Here is a 23,679-nt window from a genome sequence, read left to right on the forward strand (position 1 = left end):
ATGATCACTAGGACCTTCGAAAAGGAAGGGGGGGGAACATGTAGCTAAGCAGCCAGGAGAAAAGTGTTTAGTTAAAGGACTAGCAGAAAAGGACTTCTAGCTTGCAGTGAAACCATATTTAGCATGTTTTGACACTGAGCCTGTAAAATACGTACCCAGGTGAAGTTTGAGTGGTGAAGCAATAACTACACGGCCTGAAACACTTTAGTTTAGTTTATGCAAGCGCAAACTCCCCTGCACACTCAAGCCTTAAGAGATGGAGGACCACAGATCTATGTAACACAGCCCAAACTGTCCCTTTCATGGTGTATTTTAATCCCATTAACTCATGGGCTTTTCTCCCCACACAAGAGGCAGCTGTACTTGGGGGCTCAAGCCGGACCTACGGCCTACTGAAGCCTAGATGCAGCCCAATGCGAGCTGGGCATTTCGGAGGTACTGTGAGCAGCCTCCCACTTCGATAAAAGACATCTACAGATCCTGAGGTAAAGGCACCGCAGCCGGCTCGGCCGCCTCCGCACGCAGCCAGGCCGCGGACAGCAGCCTCCCTCAGGGCCGGAGGCCGGCGGGCCTGCTCCCCTCCGAGGGGACGACTAGGCCCAGGCACCACGGGCTGCCCGCAGGGACCCCGGGCAAGGTGCGGCAGCACTCGGGCACCGCTCCACAACCCTTCCCCAGAACCACCGCGGACCCAAGGCCCGAAGGACCCCCGGGCCGGTAGAGGCCCCGCCGCCATTCCGCCCGCAGGGCGCGCCCACCTCCCCGCCCCGCCCCGCGCGCACGCGCGCCCCCGCCCCTCCGCGGTGGCACGTGCCACGCTGCCGCACATGCGCACTCCTGCCCAGCCCGGCCCGGCCGGCCAACCCCGCCGAGCGGAGGCCCTTGGGCGCATGCGCAGAGGGCGCTGACGGTGGCCGGCGCGCGGAGCGCCTGGGCCCTGGCTAACCAACCAGCGGCGCCCGCTGGCCGCCCTCCCCGCGAGGGAGGGTCCGGTCCTCCGCCATCCCATGATGCAGCGCGGGGGCGGCGGCGACAGCGACGGTGGTGGCGGCGGCCGCCATGTTGTGGTAGTTTGTTGTTCTCCTGTGGTGGGTGCGTGCGGAGGGGCGGCGGGAGGGGGAGCCTCCGGGCGCTGAATCCGAGCCCTTCCCCTTCCCCCCCCCGCTCCCCGCCGCTCCTGGGGGCGGCACGGGGTCGCTGCCGGGAGCCGCCGTCTGGGCGAGGCGAAGAGCCATGGCTGCCGCCCTGGGAGGAGGCGCAGGTGGGTGCCGCGGCCCCGAAGGGCTTCGCCGGGGCGGGCTCGGGGCTCCCGGGCCTCGCTTGGGGGTGCGGGACGGGCTGCAGCCGCGGCGCGGGGCCTGGCTGGGGGCGGAGCGGCCGGCCGGGCTGAGGGGAGCCGTGGGCTGCGGGGCCTTCGTGGGGCGGTGGCCTCTGTCTCCCGCCTGGGCGGGGGCGGCCGGTTTTGCGTGCTCGGGGGTGCCGGCGGGGCGCGGATCGGGTGGGCCCCGCGCTCCCGGCGGGGAGCAGGAGCACCGCAAGGCCCCAGGGGTCCTCTCTTGCGAATGGGAACTGTCGTCTCCCCTTGGCGGGGCAGGGCCGGGAAGGGGCAACAGCTTCATCGCTGAGCGCAGGTGGGACCTCCGGGTGGGATAGATGCGTTCATTTAGAGCCGTTCATTCCCATAGTTTTTACAGCTACGGTGTGTGACCTGTTTAAATAACTTGTCTCTCATCTGGGGAGTAGTTATAATTTATTTTACAGACTGCCCAGAAGCAGAAGGTCTCGCTTGGAAAGTGTAAAATGAAGTCAGTTCTTGACCCCTGGACTCTCAGGTGTGCCACTGCTGCTCTTCTTGACTAAGGACACTTTTTCTCACAACATTTTAAATGACAACTCAAACCCCTCTGTGGTTCTGACTGATATATTAATCAAATTTTAAAATGAGAACATTTGGTTGAGTGATTAAAAGAAAGACTTGCAAGGGTCACACTGGGGTGTTCAAGAGAGAGAGAGTTCAGAGAACATATCTGTTTCTGGTGCTGTGGGCCTTGCTTTCACTAGGAATAATAGTTTTGATAAAGGCTGGTCACAGTTGTCAGTTGACCCACTTGTCCTTGTCTATACAAAAGTTTGTGATGATTTTAGTCTGTTTTTTCTGTAAGTAGGTGTCAGGGAGAAGAATGTGCCTTGTCCTCATGATCGCTCACTTAAGTGGTCAGACTGTTCGTTGTTAGCTTAATTGGTAACAAAGTACATAAACACAGATAAATTTCTTAGTAAAAGTAAATGTTAAAAAGAAATTTCTGAATTTAGAAGTTTGGTTTGGGAAGAAGGCTAGGAAGGACAGCACTGACTGGTAAAACAGTAAATATTTTAATATCTTGGGCAATGTTTTAATGGTGTTAAATATATTGCAGTGTTTAAGTGCTAGTTTCTGTGGTTCAGATCATTTATGTGTGATGTGGAAGTGCACTTTGCATGCATGTTCTATCTGTGGAAGTTTTTTTGTAGTAGTATGAGGGCAGAGTAATTTAAAGAAAGTGTCACTTTTGAAGCATTTTGGTTCTTGTGTTTAAAACTCTACTGCAAGTTGAATGGGCATGCTTTCATGTAGAAAGGTGTATGCAGCAGACAACCTTCAACTAAGTGGTGAAACTGCAGTTTCAAGACTAGTTTTTTTTGTTGTGGAGTACTGTTTGTGTCTAACCATGAATTAGGATCCCTTTGTATTAAGTGGGCACAAGCAGTTGTTTGTTCAGCATTAACACTGTGCTCATCAATAAGTGGTGGCCAATTAAATACGATCCTTGCCCCATATAGAGTGTTTGCTTAGTCTAGATGATCACTGTGCAGCACTTGCCTGAATGAAGAAACGCAGAGGTGTCACACACTTATGTCCATATGACTAGTCAAGGAAAATTCCTAGTTGGAGTTGTTAAATACACTTTTAAGACCCAGTAAAAAAGCTTAGAACTTAGAGGAATGGTATGTGCAACCCTTTTTGGAAAGGGGCTGCCATCCAAAATTAGTAGTGGTAACAAATGGGAAAGCAGCCCAGGACTGAGTGGTTATTTGGCTTAAATGTTTTTAGTCAGTTAAAGTGTAGGAACTAATGTTTTGGATTTAGTTTTTTGATTTTTGGGGGGGGAGGGAAAGACTTTAAAATATGGAGATAGCAGCACCTCTGTGTTTTCTTAAAAATAAAATGGCTCTAATGATTGCTGAAGTAGTACGAAATAGGTCTTGGAAAAATAAATGGAGTGTTAATTTGATGGCATTGCAGGGTAACAGTTGACACATAGTTTTGTCTTTGAAGATGCAGATTAAAGTTTAAGTATTTTGTAAGGATGTGATGCAGGGCTGAAAAATGAAGTGTGAAATGGATATGTTGGCTGAACATTTAAATATATTCGATGGGGTGGAAGAAAGATGATTTGTCTGTTGGACAGCATGTGTGGACTCATTGGTCATTTATAATTTTTTAGGCTCTTGGGAATACTGGCTTGATTCATAAGAATAAAGTATTCATATGTACTCTTGTGACCAGATACTTGTATTGGTGCAGCTAAGCTTTCTATGGATAAATGTAAAGACTCTTTTGGTGATAGGTTTCACAAACATAAACTGGAAAGTTTTCAAGTGGTGGTCTGTGAGGTCTCTGCAAGTGATTCACAATTTCGTATTACTTCACAAATTCCTTTCCAACTTGCTTCTAATTCTAGAATGGCTGTGTTGAAACACAGAAGTTCAAGGTGGCTGTGCTAGTGATGATGAGGGACTTTGAGGGCTTATAGTTGCTCATTAGTCCATTGATATGGTTAAGACAATGGTTCCCAAACTTTGATTCAAACTTTCATATAAAAACAGAACCAGAGCAAACATGTTGAATGTTGAGTAAAATCATCTTACTTAAAGGGCGGCTATGGAGAAGACAGAGACCCTTTCTTCATGAGGAGCCATATGCAGAAGACAAGGGGCAACAGCTACAAGTTGCATCAGGAGAGGCTTCATTCACACTCAATATATTAAGAAAGACATTTTGTTTACAGTGAGAACAATCAGTGACTGGAACAACCTCCTCAGGGACATGGTGGAGTCCCTATCACTGGAGGTTTTCAAGATGCAGTTGGACAGAGTGCTAGATAAGCTATCTCATTTAGGCTCCCTTTCCCATGGAAGGTTGGACCAGATGGTCTTTTGAGGTCCTTTCCAACCTGGGCTGTTCTATGATTTAGTGATCATCTGCTTATAGTGTAACCTAACAACTGTGTTGTATAGATGCTGAAATTTTTTCTTGGTATTTAAAATCTAGCTGTAAATTGATTGCAGTAATCTCATTTAGGGAGAGATGGTTACAGGGTAAACAATAAACCGTCACTAAAACAAAGGAAGGAGCACTTCTAATCTCGATTGTCTGCCATACTGAAGTAAGGGAAAACTATTGTAAGTTTTCTTCCTTTCAGATTAATTCACTTCTCATGAACTTCAGTGGTCTAGAAGACTTGGAGCTGTGGATATCCTTGGGATGTGAATCATGATAGGATGGGGTGGAGGAGGAGCTGAAGAAGGCCCCATCTATACATGTCTACCCCATATTCCTGCTGGAAGTCCTGTACCAAGAGTAGCTGAATGGGTGTTTCTCTACCTCTGAGCCTGTTATGTTACTCCTCCAGCTTGAACTTGAGCTGTCACCAGTTTAATTTCATTTTAACTTATCTGAGGGCTGCTGTTGTGCTCTCAGCAATGTAGTGGCTTTAAAAACCTCTTATGAAGCTATTGATAAAATTTGGAAAAAAGCTTATACTGCTAGCACAGCAGGCACCTTTCTCTGTGTTGTGGGTCACTATCCAATTCAAAGATGTAGTAAAAATTCTCCAGTGTGACAAATTCAATTGAATTTGTCGTGCTTCAGGCTGTTCAGCAGCAGCATACAGGGGCTGGAAATAGATTCTGCATTTGTGCCTAGATGAAAGTGGGAGGAGTGCTGGCTGTATTTTGGTCTCTGTGAGTATTGCATCCTGCTTTATTAGGTGGACTGATGCAACAGGTCACTATAACTTAGAGTTATATTGGAATATGAACGCACTAAAACTCCTCTAAGTATCAAAGGCCTATAGAGTTTACAATTCATGAAATACAAATAATGATCATGGGCTATTGCACCAGCTAAGGACTAGTGCCAAAAAACATTACTACTTGAATGAGTTTGTGGCAGGCAGATTTGCTTTAAAGCATAGCAATTTTTAATGTCTTTGTGCTTCTTTGACAAGCTTTCATTGAAAGTCACGCTCTTCTGAATGTTCTCTCATTTCAGGTCATCTAAATTAAACATAGCCTTAGTATCACTTGTTTTTACAAAAGCCAAACCATGCTTTATTGTGTCAAATACTAAACCTCAGATTTTAGGTTACATAGAACTTTTCCAGAATAATTTAAGATGATGGTTGTCACTGACTTAACCAAAAAACCTCCAAGTAAGTAATGTGATTGGTCCTGTGTTATATTCTGCTGTAATGCAGCCTCAGTTTTAACTATAACTTTTGGTGGCTGTGAAAGATGCTGGAGAGTTGCAGTTTCTCATCAGTATCCAAAGCCATTTGGGAACTGAGTTCATGTGGATTTCATTTAAACTCAGCCTTCAGTTGCTGTTCAGCATTTGTGAGGCAAGAACTATGACACTTTTCAAATGTTTTTCCAAAGCAGATATATTTTCAAATCCAAGCAGACTTTGGAAATGTTTTTTTTGTGGCTCGGTGGTTTTGCGTTTAGATGTAGTTTATTTAAAAAAAACAAAACCCAACTATTTCTTTCAAGCACCAGTTAGAGAACTTCAGTTCCAGGCAGCATATCTTAATTAGTTCTGTTCTTGCTTGTTGCTAGTGACTTGCTTTGCATCATGACAAACTCTCTAAAAAAAGTTGGTTTTGAGGTAAAAAGAACTCGTCTCCTGTAGAAATTAATTTTTCTATGTTACTTCTTTGAGAAAGTTTAACTCTATCCAATAGGAGTAATTTGGAAAGAAAACAGGAAATACACTAGCTGAGGAACATATTATGCAATTGTTACATTGTTATACTTAGTCACTGAGTACTTAAGGCTTCTATGAGTAATTGTTTACCAATATAAAGACTACACGATGTGGTGTATTTGTGCATGTGTGTTCTTGTGTGTAATGCAGTAGTAGGTGTGAATGTGGTTTTTATGATGGGGTAGAGAGCTTGATTATCTGTAATAGGTGGAACTGGATTTATAGTGTGCTTCATAATGTGTTAGGTTTACATCACAGACTCAGATTCAGGAGTTCCTGTTGACCTTGTGTTTCTACTGCTAGATGCTGTTATGATTTGTTACCAGAAGTTTTCATTCAACTGGTGTTAATAGTACTTTGCCAGCCTATGTTTTAGACACAGCTGTTCCTCATGACACCTATTATTCTTCTGTATCGCATAGCAAGAGATACTGAAATTCAGTTCACTATTAGGCTAAAACGTAGGCCTGTTTTTAAATGGTATGCTCAGTTTCTGAAAATTGAGGCTTTACAATACCTATGTGTTGTGCAACCTTTTGTAATGAAATAGGAAGAAGAATATTCTGTAGAAATAAACTATTATGTAAGATAAGCTGGTAAGCTGTTTTTAATCTGGATACTTGTGCTTGAAATGCTGTCAAGTTGTCATGTTGAGTGTTTTAAATATGATATTGGGGAATGGGATAGATCAAGATGGATTTGTTATGTTCAGCATTAAATCTAAACATAGAGAAGTGGCATTTTTTCATGTGGTAAATTACTTTTTTTCCTCTAGTTTTATTTTTCTTTTGAATAGCTCCCTTACCTGTTCTGTCAAAAGCAGTGCAGCTTAGTTACTTTATTAAAAGACCTGTTGGGTAAGCAGTGCATAATACTTTTTTAATCCATTGAACTACTGGATCATTGTGGTATCTCCATCTTGTTTTGGATAAGGAGAAATCTTCAATGCTTTTTCAATGCCTAAAACTAATAGTATGTTTTATATTCATGATAGTGTAATATTGAAGTGAAACAAAATACAAAATTTTGAACTGTTAAGGTTTATGAGACAGCATGTGGTTGGTGTTCCAGAAAGTGTGCAGATGTATTTCTAGGAAGATGAATGATGCAGTCATCAAATGTTTTTCCTAGTCTAGAAGTCTTGGCCATCTTATTACAGTAAAATACTCCATCTTAGCAACAGTTGCTATGTAGGACTACCTTTTTAGGCTATGTTGGTACCATTTTAAGATGTTAAGAGCTCTGCAGTGTTCCTGCTGATTCACGTCCTACGCTTGTGAGACTTGACTGTGTAGCTTAGGACTTCCATTTTACATAGAAAAATGATTAGTGAAGGTTGTATTGACAGGGTGTCCACAGAGTTAGAAACTACCATCAGCATAGCCAAAGAGGAAATGAGGCTTGTATTTTGTGGATTTCTAGTGTGGATGATCTGTTCTTATTAAGCAGGAAAAAAGAGAACAGTTCTGGGCATATATCATAAAACCAAAAAATAAGCTTCATAGAACTGCTTATAGCACTGCTGATGCTACATCAGGGTAAATATAAAGCAAATAGCAACCTTTTAGTGTGGGGAACCAAGTGTGTTTGGCTGTCTTTGTACTTATTGTGGTTCACAGCTGGCCAGAGCCTTGTGAGGCAGGCTGGCTGAAAAAACAGGCAGCGTTAGTCTCTGCAGCATCCTGCAACTTCTCTGTTGCTTTGGTAATGGCAATTTTCTTAAAGCTGCAGTAGGAAGAGCCAAGTGTTGGATTATTTCTTTCATTTTCCTGTATAACTGGTCTGTCTTGCTTACTCAGTGCTTTTTTGGTATTTGATAGGTCTTGGGGTTTTTTTCCTTCTAGTGCTGCCTGGAAGTTAGAGAGGGGGCTTAGTGTGTTTAGTGATCACCTGTCAGGATCTTCCAGATGATACTCAGTTAATGTGCACACATCTTGGTGAGCTTTGCCATGAGAGCCTTGAATTGAAATGCGGAGCCATAGCCATTGCATTGCATGTCTTAGCAACAGTTGCTACGTACGACTAGCTTTCTAGGCTGCACTGATACTGCTGGGAGAAATACAAAACCTTTTCCAACTCCTACAGTGGACATTTTCCTGCTTAAAAAAGCTTATGTTCGTGGATCAACCCCCTCCCTTTCTTTCTTTGCTCCTCACCTCCCACACAGTACTACCGAGAATTATTAAAAAAAAATAATCTTTGGCTGTTGCTGTCAGTGGTTTTGTGCTCTGCTGATGCTGAATGTTCTTCTTTCTGTACAAGCTAATGTTTTACAGGCACTTAACCACGCTTGACACAAACATTGACTTAGAGTTTCTTAAGGAGAAACACTGATAAAAGTTATGCTGGTTGTTGTTTACTGGTATTTTCCAATGTTATTGCCTAGACGGGTAAAAGAAAAATGAAAATATGTGTAGTTTACGAAATGGAAAAAAATGATGCCTTTCTGAGGATTGCTAGGTATCACATTGCACTGCAGGTGTAAGGCCTGTGTCCACTGCAGTGCTTGCTATTCCACAAATGATGAAGCTGGCAATGAATACTATTTGTAGATGTGTGACTGTGGTGACCTCCTTTTCTACAACCTGCTTTGGACTCTGACAATACTTAATGTCAGAATGGCATAATTTGTAATGCTCATTGTCAGTGTCAGCTGTCACAGAACAAATAAGCATACAAAAGAAAAGCTGGCAGAGATCTTTATATCATAAGGTGTGATGAGACAGGGAGAGAAGAGATGAGAATGGGGAGATGGTGGGGACTCATGTGGAGCAGTTCTTATAAGCTGCAGTCTCCAAACACAGATTGACCTGTCATTTTTGAGGCTTTTGTATGCATCTTGCTAGAGGGGACTTGTGAAAAGGGCTTTGCATGGATATAATTCAGCTTTGGATATTGGTAGGAGTTGCTCATAAATAAGGACTAGGATGTGAGAAATTTGGAGGGGTTGGATGGAGGGTGAAGGTTTATGATGTTGGCTGAGTGAGGGTCCAGCTCTACACTAGAAATTTGGCAGGAACTTGGACCCTCTTTGGGTATTGTTTCTTCACTCGCAGTAATACTAGGTTGAAGCACTTTTATGGCTGTGAAACTTTAATATCTGGCCTGGAAAAGTACTATGAATTGTACTGAAGAGTGTTCCTTTTTGCTGTAGAGAGGTCTCAACAAAGAAAAAGGGTTCGGCATGTTACTTTGTGTTGTCTAGATTTAAACCTGGCTGATGTGAATGTCTGTCTGTGTAAGAATTGTGTGCTGAAGAGCTAAGATCTTGTCTTCAAGTGGTGTTGGTTTGTAATATAGCTCTCCGTAGTTCTTAGTGTTGCCTGGCATGAAAAAATATATCTTGCAAACAAGCAGGCATAGCTTAAAAAGAAGTTCTTGGCTTCCTGATGGTGGTTGTTGTCTTGAGCTGTGTTAGTCAATAATGTGGACGCTTGTAATCTGGGTTGCTGTAAACCCAGTTGCATTACCTTAAAAAAACCCCAATGAAACAAAAAAACCTAACCAAAACAAAACATCTTCGGAGGTGGTTACATCAAGTCAGTGGATTGCTGCAGTCCAGCTGTAGGAACAATGACAGTGAAGGATATTTGTGCCCTTAAAACAGCAATGCACTAAGATAATCATTGCAGCATGGTTTTTAATGACCATAAGGAAAGCAAGGTGGCATTTTTTTTTCAGACCACAAAATTGGATAATTTAGTGCTCAAGATGAAGATAGCAAATGCTTTTATATCTGTCTGGCTTTCCCCTGTGGGTGAAAAAAGGAGTTGGAGTAGAAGGAGGTTGCAATATGTAGGTGTTTGAGCAGAGCAACATAAAACAATTGTTTCAATGGTGTTAGCCCATGTAAGTTAGTTTGAATATAGAAGATTAGTTAAAATACAAAAGTAGCTGTAGGCAGTAAAGGGGGGGAACCTGATCAAGGGGAATTGTTTTTACCTACTGTTCTAAAACAAGAGAGTTGCCTAACTTGACTTGTGGTGCATCGTGATTCATACTGAGCAGTCTTATTTTCATAGCTATTTATGATTGAAATTTCTTGTTTGAAAGCTCTTAATTTAGTGACATAGCAAGAACTGAATTTTCTCTTTTTAATGTTTTTACCTCCTTTTAAATTTCTGTTCATCACTGACACCTGTGTTTTGATTATATGAAGTAGGATGTGAATAGGTTTGTCATTGCATGTGGAGAATATTCACTAAAGGATACTGGATTGAGTTTATGGAGCTGAAGACAGGTTTGATTTGAAAGTCCATTAAAAAACCCCAAACACACACAAAAAACCAGTTGATCCTTGGCATTGTACTTGGTCAAAGAGTTGAGTGCAAATAGAGTCAGGAGAAAGACTGGATATATGGCATCTTAGTGATCACTAATTCAGACTGCAAGGACTGGATTGTTCAACCTCCTGTATTTTGCAGTCCATTAAACTGCAGGCAGTTTCCCCCTGTGTTGAGCATAACTTTTATTTGCTATTTTTTTCTCTCTTACAAAAGTCATCAAAATGTGTGAAAAGACACTACAGTCAGGTGTGCGTTCTCTGTTGGGCTGTAGCCACAGGATGGGAGAGTGAGGGTTGAGTGTTTCTGAAGGTATGTGCTTCCAGTTTACAGATGATGAGACATCTGGATGTCTGAACAGAGCAGATGAGCTTTGCATTTCTTTTGCAGATAAATGGAAGATTTAATATTTTTAAGTAGCAAAATTGTCATTTGCAAACTAAGCTATGCAAGAGTAATTTGTGATTTGATAGGCTAAAGTGAGGGTACTTATTGAGACAAATATATGGAGCACCAGTTTTATCTTGGAAGGCAGGTACATGCTTAGGCACACAGTGTAACCTGCTTCAATGACTTCTAGTGTTTTTAATGCCCCAGTTGAGATAATTGATTGTGTATTACACCTGACTTCCCTCTTCTGTTTTGGGTTGCTGTTACTCTCCTGCCTTGTGCTGACCTGAGGTTTACTCCTATTTTCAAAGTGGCTTTGCGGGCTCAGTGTGGGTAGATGAGCTTGTGGCCCACAAGGCAAGCAGAGATCTGGTAGATGTGGTTCCTTTCACCTCCACTGCACCTCAATTTCATGTATTTCTGGGGAGCTCCTGTCTCTGGAATGACCTTTGTTGGCAAAATTTTCTACTGATTTATCTCATGCTCTATCTGTTTTCCTTGGATCATCCTCACCTCCATAGTGAGAAGAGGGAAATCTGTATAGTACATTATGGTTTTTTATTATTGAAGCATGTTGGTATTTATCTGTTTTCCTCATGTTAACATGGGAAGTAAAAAAAGGTATTTTTGCATCTTCTGAAAAACAGTACCCTCCCCCCCAAAAAACCCACCTATGTGGTTGCTTCAAAAACCTTTAAGTAAGAATTACTTAATGTAATCACCTTCTTTACAGATGATGACTTTGATCAGTTTGATAAGCCTGGTGCAGAAAGGTCTTGGAGAAGAAGAGCTGGAGATGACGACTGGGACAGGTACGTAGAATGTTTTCATGTTCAGTTTCTGTATACTGAATGACATTGCTCTGTTTTCCCATTCTGGCATTTTGTATTCTAACGTTGAGTAGCGCACATTTAGATACTAATGAAGATGTTGGTTTTATGCATGTGTCAGCCAATGCTAGATTGTGCCAAACATATACTTGCCTTGACGAATATAGAGAGCACTATGAAGAGATACCATTTAAAATTGGATAAATACAAAGTATTTGTGGTGTGTGATTAACTTTGCAATTAATGTGCTGGTTTTCCCTTTAAATATTGAGTAGATCTCGGTGGTTTAAACAGATTTTTGCTAGTACTTGCTGAACTTAACTTTTTTTTAACTTGATGTTTAAATTTTTATCCTCAAACTCTTACTTCAGTTTTACATTGAGGAAGAGTAATGGAGCTTAGGTATGGGCTTCTGTTGAAAAATATGACTGTTGTAAAGATTTAGAAGTATGTGTTAACTTGGTTATTTTGAGGGAGAAAAAGAACGTGTTTTTTTTACTTGAAGGTGCTCTAACTGGGAAAGACTTGAATCTAGCTGCTGGCTAGACTTGTCTATTCTTTTGGGGAGAAAATTTTTCACTTCTAATTATTCCTTTTTAGTAATAAAGAGACTTGTTCAGACTTTGCCAGTGATTTTCACTGTAAAAAGGAGAAAAAACCATTCCAAGTAGATTTTTGTCTTTTCTAATAATCATTCAAGTGATTGTAGTAAACAAATTTTACTCTAACTAGTTTTCCACTGAGTTGAGCCCTTGGAGTGAATCAGCTACTCTACATATATCATCATTCCAGAGGTGTTAGTTTCCTCTTCCATGCTAGGTTAAGTGGGTAGTTTTCACTGCTCTAGGAGGTGAGTAAGAGTGAATAAGGAATTTGGACAATAGCTTCAGTATACAGTGTTCTGCTGTATGCTGGTGAGGGGTGTCTGCTTTCTGTCAAGCCAGCACAGCTCTTTGTGGGTTGGATGGTAAACTGCATCAAGGAACTGCTCTGGTTTGAGAGTGTAATTAACTTGTTCAGGCAGGGTCACTGTACCGTGCTGCCTCCCAGCCCCAGCTCTGGGTATTCAGAAATACTGAAGCCAATATTACAGGCAAAATGCTTTATATTAGAATATTTTCTGAACTTTTTGCCTTTGCTGACTTCATGGTATTAATAGGTGGGCTCTTAGATGCTGGCTGGTCACGTTTGGTTTTAGCTGTCCTATTTTTATTGCTTCAGAAAATTTGGAAGAGTCAAACAGCTGTTGTATCAGAAGTTGTAAGCTTATTGCCAATGGTGAGCTCCCTGTGGCATAGTTATTTTTACAGAACTTGAGAAAGGTTATAGAGTATTTTTGCTAAGCTGAGACTTTGAAGCACACAAGGATTCAGTTTTAAAAAAAAGTTTTTGTTTGTGTTTTTTATTAGCTGCATATAATTTAAGATAGATGATCAAAAATCGTATGTTTGTTCTTTAGTGAAATTGTAAGGGAAGTGGTTTCAGGTGCAGTGCTGGAGATTCCAGAGTTTCATCTTGCTGATCATTTCAGAAAATGTTTTTTTTTACAACTGTATCTAATAGAATATTATTTTATTTGAATGTGTTGGAATTTTATGATTTATTTTAATTATTATTTTTAATTCTTTTTAGATTGCCAAGCTATCTTTGGAAGTGTTAAGTACTATGGCTGTCTGGGCAATTACAAATGCTGTACATGGATATATTGTTGCCTAATATAATTGCTTGAATTTTTTTAACTACTGGCCTAATTCAGTACAGGACACAGTTTTGTGAAGGTGGAAAAAAGCCTGAATGAACACAGTAGACTTTTAATCTTTCATGCTTTGTTTTGCAACCTAAATCACTTTTTTTTTGTGGGGGAGGGTGAAGGGGTTATGCTGTTAGTCATACGTCTTGATCAACCATCAACTCTTGCAGTGTTGCTACTTAACTGAGTCCCATCCCCCAGTCATTTAAATAATTTTGAATTTCCACATCTCTTCCCTTTCTCAAACACTGGAGGATGATAACCGAGAGTTGGAAGGCCACTGCTATTTGGGAGTACAAATGTAACATTGTTCTTGGAGAATTTTTCCCATTACATTTTTTTACAAATTCTTTTCCTGAAACACTTGTGTCCTTGCTACTGCTCATGTTTAATGAGGCATGCTCATGAAATTGGAGGCCAGAAAGGGCCAGTCTGACGTCTTTATCATGGGCTGTTAATTTATACATTTATCTCTAAGTAGCCTAAAGTGTGGGTTTGGGAAAAACATGCAGTTCTGGTGCTATGCTGTGAGGTGACAGGGCTGATTTAGTAGTTGACTTTTGCTGAAATTCGCTTGCTCTGACCATTCTCTGAGATTATTCATTTCTCTACACTGGCAGAAAACTTTCCACTTTTTGTTGTCTGTCTTTATTATCTCTTGCTCATTTGGTGAGCTGAATTTATTCAGTGAGGGGAATGTTGAGTCTTGGAAGTTGGGGAAGAGGAGGAAATGGGTTCGTCTCTTGTGAGAGCAGGGAACTCTCAGATTATCTTAACCCTAATTTCCTAGAATTGTGATTTGGAAAATCCTTTGTGTCTTGATAATGAGGGTGAGTTGCCTTGGAACTATCAGAGATGTGTACTTTTATTCCAGTTTAATTTATTTTATGTGGCTTTGTGTGGTATCACATTGCAACCATTCATTTTTGTCTGTTTTTCTCAGCTAGCCTTAGATCTTTCAGTATCTGGCTTGTTGTGTTTTTTTTCTAAATAGTTAGATCTGGTAATTCTGGTCCCTCCTCTTCAGATTTGGCTATTTTAAAAGAAGCTTGAGATAGCCTGCATAGTAAAGTGGACCTTCTCACTGTTATTTTGTTTATTCAAAAAGTTACTAAAGGTAATTTTTCTTCTTTTAATTTATCAATGAAAATATTGAATGACATTGAATATTTTAATAGGTTTTGAGAGGCATTCTGTGAAACACTTTAGTTTCTGTTCTGAGCTTCATTTATGTGCTAGTGCTATTTTTTTTGACTGTCGTGTAATAAGCCAAAGCTTTTAAAAATCTAGAATACATATGCAATTACTTCTATTGACCAAATGTTTAATATTTTTTTAAAGAATGTTGTTGTTTAACCCCAGCCAGCAACTAAGCACCACGCAGCTGCTCTATCACTCCCCCCCCTGCTCAGGTAGACAGGGGAGAGAAAATATAATGAAAGGCTCACAGGTTGAGATAAGGACAGAGAGAGATCACTTGACTGATTACCCTCACGGGCAAAACAGACTCAACTTGGGGAAAATTAACTTAATTTATTGCAAATCAAACCAGAGTAGTGTAATGAGAAATAAAACCAAATCTTCAAACACCTTCCCCCCACCCCTTCCTTCTTCCGAGGCACAGCTTCACTCCTGAATTCTCTACCTCCTCCCCCTCAGCAGCGCAGGGGGACGGGGAATGGGGGTTGTGGTCAGTTCATCACACCTTGTCTCTGCCCGTCCTTCCTCCTCAGGGGCAGGACTCCTCACTCTTCCCCTGCTCCGGTGTGGGGTTGCTTCCGTGGGAGACAGTTCTCCATGAACTTCTCCAATGTGAGTCCTTCCCATGGGCTGCAGTTCTTCATGAACTACTCCAGCGTGGGTCCTTCCACGGGGTGCAGTCCTTCAGGTACAGACTGCTCCAGCATGGGTCCCCGGTGGGGTCACAAGTCCTGCCAGAAAACCTGCTTCAGCGTGGGCTCCTCTCTCCATGGGTCCACAGGTCCTGCCAGGAGCCTGCTCCAGCGCGGGCTTCCCACGGCGCCACAGCCTCCTTCGGGCACCCACCTGCTCCAGCGTGGGGTTCTGCATGGGCTGCAGGTGGAGATCTGCTCCCCCGTGGAGCTCCCTGGGCTGCAGGGGGACAGCCTGCCTCACCAGGGTCTTCCCCACGGGCTGCAGGGGAATCTCTGCTCCGGTGCCTGGAGCACCTCCTCCTCCTCCTCCTCCTTCTTCACTGACCTTGGGGTCTGCAGGGTTGTTTGTCTTACCGTGTTCTCACTCCTCTCTCTGGCTGCAGTTTCTGTGCCAGATCAAGTTTTTTTTCCCTTAAATGTGTTACCAAGAGGTGCTACCACTGTTGCTGATGGGCTCAGCCTTGGCCAGCAGTGGGTCTGTCTTGGAGCCAGCTGGCCTTGGCTCTGCTGGACATAGGGGAAGCTTCTAGCAGCTTCTCACAGAAGCCACCCCCTAGCCCTTCTGCTACCAAAACCTTGCCATGCAAACCCAATGCAAAGAATCACATTGAGGATGTTTTTTAGTAATGCGTTGAATAGCCCTAACTATGTTTAAATAATTAATTTAATCTTTCACTTTCTTTTCCATTCCTTTTTGATCTGAATTTTTTACTACCTGAGCTTGCTTTTTGTCTTCAAATGCTGCTATAAAACGTGCTCTTGCTGTCTTTTGGAATTTCTCTAGCGTTGTCTTGTTAAAAGCTGTCAGTGGTGGACCATAGCGCTCAGAAATATTTTCAAATCTTCTGGAGCTTTTGTCAGATTAATGGCAGCTGAAGAGATCAGTGACTTCTTCCTACTTCAGTTTTGGCTCTAAATTGTTCTGAAACCCTTTCTGTTGTGTAGAGCTTTCCGTCTCTGAAATAAAGGGCTTAAATCCTAGTCAGTTTGCTCTTTGGAATGTATGGTAAGTCTTATGTCCCAATTTTTGTTTAATATTGCAGGGAGCACAAAACAATTGCTATTCGTTAATGTTCAGTCATTCCTAGAACTGTTTGACATCAGTAACTATGGACAAATACTGTGTACTGATGATAACATCCTGTTTAGGGCTGATTTGGAATATCATCTGTTCTCTTGTAGCCCACAAGATTTTTATTCCCTGCCTGCATTATCTGTACAGTAACCAGCTCTGAAAGAGATGTATCCATCTTCAAAACCAACTTTTAGCACTGATTTATGTCATGGAATTGGCTTCCCCATTTCCAAGTATTTGCTATATAGTCTCAAGGAGCTCTTACACATACTCCCATTCTGTTCATATAGCCCATTCTCACTTTGGGATATTTCATTTTATGTAGTATCTAAGGCATAGGTTTTTGTTTTTGTTTTTAAGGTGTGCAGGTAGAAATAGATTCACATTCTTGAATTACAGCTCATATTTCAAATCACTGGCATCTCGTTTTAGTATTGGGACATGCATGTTCTAATATGGGCATTTGTCAGTAATAAGTGTTTATTATAGAAGGGAAATCCATTTATTCCTGTCACTACATAACTCTTTCACTGAAGGAAGAATGAGATTAAGCAGTTGTCCTGAGGTTTAACTGATCTGGACTGTAGTTCTTTGTGTTGCATCCTGCTAATGGGAACAGATGCTATGTGATGGCAGTAGTTTTTGTAAGCCAGGTATTTCTATGCTTCCTGAATTCTTAGCCACACTTATCAAGATAGTGAGACATGCATTGGATTTTGTCATCCTACAAAAGTCTGTTTGACCTTACCCTCAACTTGAGGAGGAGGGAATAAAGTATTAATGAAAGCTCTAGGCCTAAGTGGCTCCCAAGCCAGCTGGCCTCCCAGTGCCTTCTTGCTGAAGTGCAGCTTGGGCCAGGTAGTGGCGTGTAGACTGAATCTTGCCCACAGGACATTAATGTCTCACTTGCTTCTTCCCTGGGGAGGTGAGAAACAGCAGTTTGGACAATATGCCCAAATGGCCTTGAAGTGAAGGATGTAGCGTGGGGACCTAGCTAACTGTGTTTTAAATGCCTGCACTTTGTCTAGGATTATGTGCTGTGTAATAGTGGGACGGATACAGAAAGGAGAGCATACGAAAATGAAATGACTGCGCAACAACAGTCTTACTTAATATGTATGGTCTGTTGTTTCATTTAAAATATGTATCTCCTTTTTCAAGTTGCTGAATGCATTGCTAAAAGGAAAGCTTTGTGCAGACTTAGCGACAATTCTCTTCAAGTTAGTTTTTTAAGGCATAAACCCTATATGGTGTTTGTTTCTGTTTTCTAAGGTACAACTTCTTAAATTTGTTAATGTTTTCCAGTGAACTTGATGATGACTTGCTTGGAGAGGATTTGCTAACTGGCAAAAAGGTAAGAGGTGTTCATTAAAGTGAATTGTTACAGATACTAAAATGTGATTGTTGTTCAACTTACCCACTTCAGTTGTTTGGTATGGCCTTTTATGTATTTTATGGTCACCTCCCTAAAACCTGACAGCCACAGGTACCTGACATCTGCCCTGTTGCCAGAGCACTCTGCACCCAGAGCTCTGTTTCCTTTTGTGAAGTACCTCCAAGTGTGGGTTTTTAAAATGCAACTTTTAGAATTTTTTTTTCCGAGATAGCATTTTGTCTCATAACACTCAACTTAAAAAGACAGTTCTCAAAATCAGTTTCTCTGTACCTCACATTGACTTAACAATTAACCCCCGCCCCCCAGTTATGCCTCCTGAGTGCTGATTAGCATTCTAAAGAATTCACTTCAACTGCCAGTTTCCTGGCTATTAAAAGTTACTCATCAAAATAACAGCAGTATTTACCAGACAGTAAATAAAAAAGCAGTCAGTGGTATCTATTGAAGATCCACTCACTGCACACAGTCCACTACTACTTTGTCTGATAAGTAGGCAGAGGATTTCCCCTTGACAGTGAGGGAAGAATATGGGAGCAGCTAGCATTGGAGAACATAAATGAGTCCCCTGTCTGCTGTAGACTCCTCACTCTGATACCTATTTCCAAAATTGAACTCTCAGAAAAGAAGTAAATGTATGTTTGGATTTGCCAGATATCTGCAGGAGAAGGCAGGGCTTCTGTTTGGGAAATCAGAACTGGCTAGTCACCTCTCTATCCACTTTATCTGCTAAATCAATTAATTTAGAAAATAGTTTTTAAAAATTTAGTTGGAGATGAATAGGTTTGTTAAGAAACCCAGATCTAGTAAAAGGTGAGTTTCAATTGATCTAGTTTTTTATAATCACTGTCTAAATGTTGGAACTTAGCTTCTTGAAATTATTCTTTAAGTAATCCCTATTAAAGGTAGGAAGTTCCTTTGTCTCATGTACTGGTTTAAAAAAATAAAATAAAATTCCAGGAGGATAGGGATTGTAGATGTGTGTTACGCAGTTATCAAAAATATAAGCAGTTAATATTGCATACATCTGTATAGTTGAAATGTGGGTTGATAAAGCTACTTGTCTTAAAAAGAGAAAAAAATTATCTGTGTGAATGCTAAGCAATACTAGATTTCACCACTGTATTATGTGTTCTAGTGCTTTCTCTAGTCTTGTTTCCAGTTTGCCATGTTACAGGGCTCTGAGCAGTATCTGTGGGTATGGACTCATGGTGGAGTAATAATAGATTTCCCATGAAGTTTTCCCTGAGCTATTTCGGCTAAACTTGCATCTACTTAACCTTATCCCAGTACTTCTAGATAAATCTACCCTTGTATAACCTTTCTGCCCCTGTTACTTTAGGGGATGGAAATAATGTTGCTGAGCAAAACTGCAGGTATCTCTTTCTAGTGGGTAATTTTAAAAAAAAAAAAGGATAAATGAAACAACTGAAAGTATGGTAGGCAAATTAGGAGGATTCAGAAAAGGCACAATATTTTCTTCTCTCTTTTTTTCTTCACTTACAAACTAATTACGTTTTTTTTCAGTTTTCTTGATATCATGATATCCTTTCATCCAGTTTCCTAAGTATCTCTGCTCTCTAGAAACAGCAGTAACTTAGCGGATTTTCTTGACTTGCCTAATGCATCAAGGTTGCAAGGCAGTGTACTAAAGCTAACCTTTCTTTCTTCCTGGTATTTCTTGAGTGAGTTGTGATCTTTGGCTATATTTGGGAACGCATCAGTGAAAAGTGTTGACAGCTAGGCAAATTTGAGTTTTGTAAATTTCCATAAGACTGTCAAACATTTATTTTCAGATTTGTTGTCTTGTGTAGGATATTTTTTCTCATCAAATTAGGTAATTTCATTGAAGATATGGTCTTAGTCTGGGATGCGTTCTTAATAAAAAAAACTTAGTGTTCAGAAGGTTCAACAGTTTCAGTACCTAGTTAGTTAAAAGTTTATATCCTTTTTTATGTTCATGATTGACTTTTTTTGAAACCTAGAATCAGTCAGACTTGTCAGATGAAGAGCTGAATGATGATCTTCTGCAAAGTGACAACGAAGAGGAACAAGAATTTCGGTATCTCTTTTCTAAATCTTGTGTTTTGGATAGCTCAAAGCTGTTAATGACTACTACTACTGATAGCTAATAACTACTAAACTGAAGTTATTGGTATATACTTAAAATAGTCCTGCTTTTTACCTAGCCAGCTACTTAATGATGTATATATAATGTGTTTAGTAGCATTGTTAGCTTTTCAGTAAAATGGTGTTTTGTTTATTTGAATCTGGTAAGTTTAACTCAAATCTATTAAAAAAACTTATAAAGAAGAAACAGCATCATCTCCTGTGCATTTAGAATTATTTATAAATACTTAGAGTTCTTGTTCTGTGCCTTCTTGGTATCATTGTAGGCTTCCTTCTCCTGTAAAGTCCTTTTCTTCCGTCTTTCTTTTAAAAATATACCTTGCCTCATAAGACCCTGAGGAGGGGAGCTTCATAGTTTGTAAGGCTTGATTTGTGGCTTAAATATTTCTGTACAATTACGCAGCAAAAATTTTTGTACTGGGTTTATAGGCTAGGCTTGAGCAGGTAATTCCATGGGAGTTTACTGAGGATCCTGCCTTGTGAATACTCTGTGGTGATACAGCTCCACAACTGAATTATGGGCATTACAAGTCAAAATGAGTGTCTTGACATTTTTACTTTTCAAGCTGGACTGCAGGGGGAAGGAAGATACTTGTGATGCAGAAGTGATGCAGTACCACTGCTGCTTTTAATGGCCTGTGTGTTTTGCCATCTTTTCCTTTATTTGTTGCATACTGTGCAGGCATGTCACCTAAGGGGTATGAAATATATATATATATATATATATATATTGCTCTGAGATCTCCTTTCTGTCCTTGGCTGGAATTAGGATGGGTCCTGTCCCTGCGTTGGGTTGATGAGAGTGTGGTGAAATACCTTAGACCACCAATGTCTCCATTGGCTGCCGTTTTCCTCCATGCAGGAATAAGGGTTGGACTGTTCCCTTCAAAATGGGGAATCCCAGTTACAGTCCTTGCTCTTTCTTCTCTGGATTTCCTCCTTGTGAGCCCTGGGTGGCAGGGATGGCAATGTGGTTGCACGAGTGATGAAAAAGTGTCAGTGGAAGCAGGTTTCTGTAGACAAACCTTGATTTTTAGCAGTTTTATTGCCAGGGAGTGACAGCCTTGCTCCACTCCTTTCTCTTCTCCCTCTATTTTCATTCAAACTCATTTATGCCTCTGTAGTTTGGAGGATAATGATAATCCTGCATAATGTCTTCATTTTCATTTTAAATCTTCTCCGTCTTATAGATGCAAATAATGCAAAGCTGCCTGGGTCTTGTTCCCCCAAACTTAGGAAAATAGTGAATAATAGGAACGTAATTTAAAAAAACAAACCAACTGTTTTCCTTGTACTTGGAGCCCTCAAATCAAGAAGAGCTTTTTACCCCTGCTTTTCTAATTAGCCTGCAGTTGGTTAGTTGCTCTTTTATGTGTTGATGGCACTAGCTATTGTAAACAGTGTCATCTGGAGGAAAAGCAAAACTCAGAATTCAAACTTGCCAGTTTTTGTATGGATTGGTTTTTTTTCATTGTCTGTGCCAGTGCTGTTACTAAGTTAGAGTAAGTCTTAGGCATTTGAATGACAATTCCTGACTATATATTTTACATTATTTTAAGTAGAATATTAAGTCTGTCATAAATGCAAGTTTGAAATCAAGATAATCAAGAAGGAACAATATTAATACATATAATAAAAATAATTTACTAGAGTATTCTGAAAGATTGGGAAAGCAGATGCAGTTATATTAATTTTGTGTATTTTTTGTTAGTCTTGGAATTAAAATTGAATGCAGTCTGCTTTGGTTATCAAGCAGGACTTTTGCCAGTTTGACCTGCTAAACCATCTGGTTGGTTTGATTCCCCTGTCAAATAGCCTGCAGCCCGTGATAAGCTGCAGTACAGTATGCATTATGAGAATATGGCATGGAGTCAAATAGCGTGTGAGGTATAATTTTGTCCACCAACTTAGAGAATTTGTATTTGTTGGCTTTGTTTTGCTAAGTCTTTGTGAGTAGTTGACTGTTATGCTTCAACCTCTGAATTTCCCCCCCTCCCCCTTATACCATAGTTCTCAAGGTGTCACAGTTAGCCTCAATGCTACATCTGGCATACTTACATCATATGAACTATCTGAGACCATCAATGATCCATCAATAGAACATGAGTCTGAGTATGACCAAGGGGAAGATGAAATTGTTTATGACAAATCTGAAGCACCTGAAGTATATGCTTCAGAGTATGCAGAGGAAGGACATTATGAAGGCAATGATCCTGAACTGACAGAAGACCAAATAGAATATGGAGAAGAGCCTGGAGAAGAAGATGAAGTGCTAGACCTTGAAATCAATGAACCCCTAGATGAATTTCCAGTGAGTTTCTTTCTATTGTATCTTCAAAGATAACATTGCTTCATGTGCATAGGGTTTTAGACTGATTTGAAATCTGTTTACCTCCCTAGGGAGGAGGGGAAATTAGACCTATTATCACTGTCTGCCAGTTTCTTTATCTAGGCTGTGACAAAGTTTGTGTTGACAGCTTGTTTGGCGGTAGGTAATGCTCCTTTGTCATGCTGGAAGGCAGTTGAGAATCATGACCTTGAGGATTGTATCCTTAAGGAAGAAAACAGCTTTGTGTGGTGGAGATACACTGCCAATTGTTAGAAGTACTTAATGCAAAAGCTTTTATCCAGGCTTTAGACAAGATCTGATAAAGTCCTTCGAAGGTGAAAAGATTATTGACCTGCTAAAGACATCTTTAAGGTGCTAATATCCCAAAGTGATTGATGTCCTGCTCGTTCATCCTTTTTGTAACTGAGAACTGTCTAAACCTGAATAAAGAGATTGGAGGTTAGTTCAGAAAATGTCACCTGCATAATTCAATATAATTTAAGCAGTGTATTAGAGAACATGCACTGGCTTTAATTGCTAGTGAAATGATTTAATCTTAATTAAAACTGTATGTGATCAGTGAGGTGTTTTAAAATACAAGCAAACTTACTTAAGAAAGGTTTTGCTCTTGTTTTATGTTCATAATTGTTCAGAATTGAACTCTTTCATGTGTAAGCACTTGCAGAATGTTTTAAGAATGTTTGTATTTTTGGTGAGGTAAAATCTGATGTTAATGTATATGTGCTATAGATGCATGTTTCCTCTGGTAAGAAAGTACTGCACTGTTTGCTTCATGAATTTGTAATCAAAGGATGTAGAAGTACAGAAGTAGATGGGGCAAACAGTAGTACACGGGATCTTCATGATGACATTACTAGGATCTGAATGAAAACTGTTCTGGTTATATTTTTGATAATATTGAAATTATTGTCTAGTTAAAAGTCCTGCTAATCATACCTTATATGATATGTCACTTATAATTGACAGTTCTGATAGATACAGTACTTCTCACTCTGGAAACTGTAACAATGTGTACAGACCCCCATGTCTTAACATGTTTGTGATTCTGTAAAGTTGGCATATGTCTTTTCACCTTCACGTGTTACTGCCTTAGGATGAAGATTACATGCAATCATATAGTGAGCAAGCAATGGAAGAACAAGAAGAATATACAGCTGATGAGGACCTGGAAGAATCCCAAACAATGACAAATGAATCAGAAGAGGTATGTTGTGAATTTAATGGAAACTTAAAATAACTAGTTGTTTCAGAATTTGAATTTGTAGAATTGTCCATATTGCTGGGTAAGAACTGATGCATCTTTGAAAGTGTTTAATTATTGGTGGTATTACTCTTTGTTTAAGATGAATTGTGATAACATCTATATTGTCAGATACATCAGATCTCCTCTCTGCCTTGGGATGAAAATTGCAATGGAGAGCTCAAAACATCTATATTTAATCTTAGTTTCAACTTTAGAAACTTCAGCGGCCCTTTTGGGTAGGAGAATGATAGTAATACTGCATGCTGTCTGTTAAATCTCTATCAGTTATGGTGCATCACTTTCCAGATGGAT

General features: G+C 40.5%; 1 protein-coding gene across 5 annotated transcripts in view; it reads left to right on the plus strand.

Annotated features, from left to right (window-relative positions):
• Positions 1-999: 999 nt before the first annotated feature.
• The window catches only part of RBM33 (RNA binding motif protein 33), a 105,947-nt gene continuing 83,267 nt past the window's right edge, over positions 1,000-23,679 (plus strand). For 4 of the 5 annotated variants that reach the window (XM_075045345.1, XM_075045373.1, XM_075045364.1 and 1 more), the window contains exons 1-6: positions 1,001-1,261; positions 11,435-11,513; positions 17,557-17,605; positions 19,630-19,706; positions 21,785-22,085; positions 23,218-23,328. In XM_075045345.1, coding sequence (XP_074901446.1) covers positions 1,234-1,261; positions 11,435-11,513; positions 17,557-17,605; positions 19,630-19,706; positions 21,785-22,085; positions 23,218-23,328 — 645 coding nt within the window. In that variant the 5' untranslated portion in view covers positions 1,001-1,233. Of the gene's footprint in view, positions 1,262-11,434; positions 11,514-17,556; positions 17,606-19,629; positions 19,707-21,784; positions 22,086-23,217; positions 23,329-23,679 lie in introns of all 5 variants that reach the window. The other variant, XM_075045354.1, reaches the window with a different exon arrangement.

Source organism: Buteo buteo, chromosome 2, assembly GCF_964188355.1.
Source record: "Buteo buteo chromosome 2, bButBut1.hap1.1, whole genome shotgun sequence".
In the NCBI taxonomy this organism is placed as follows: domain Eukaryota; kingdom Metazoa; phylum Chordata; class Aves; order Accipitriformes; family Accipitridae; genus Buteo; species Buteo buteo.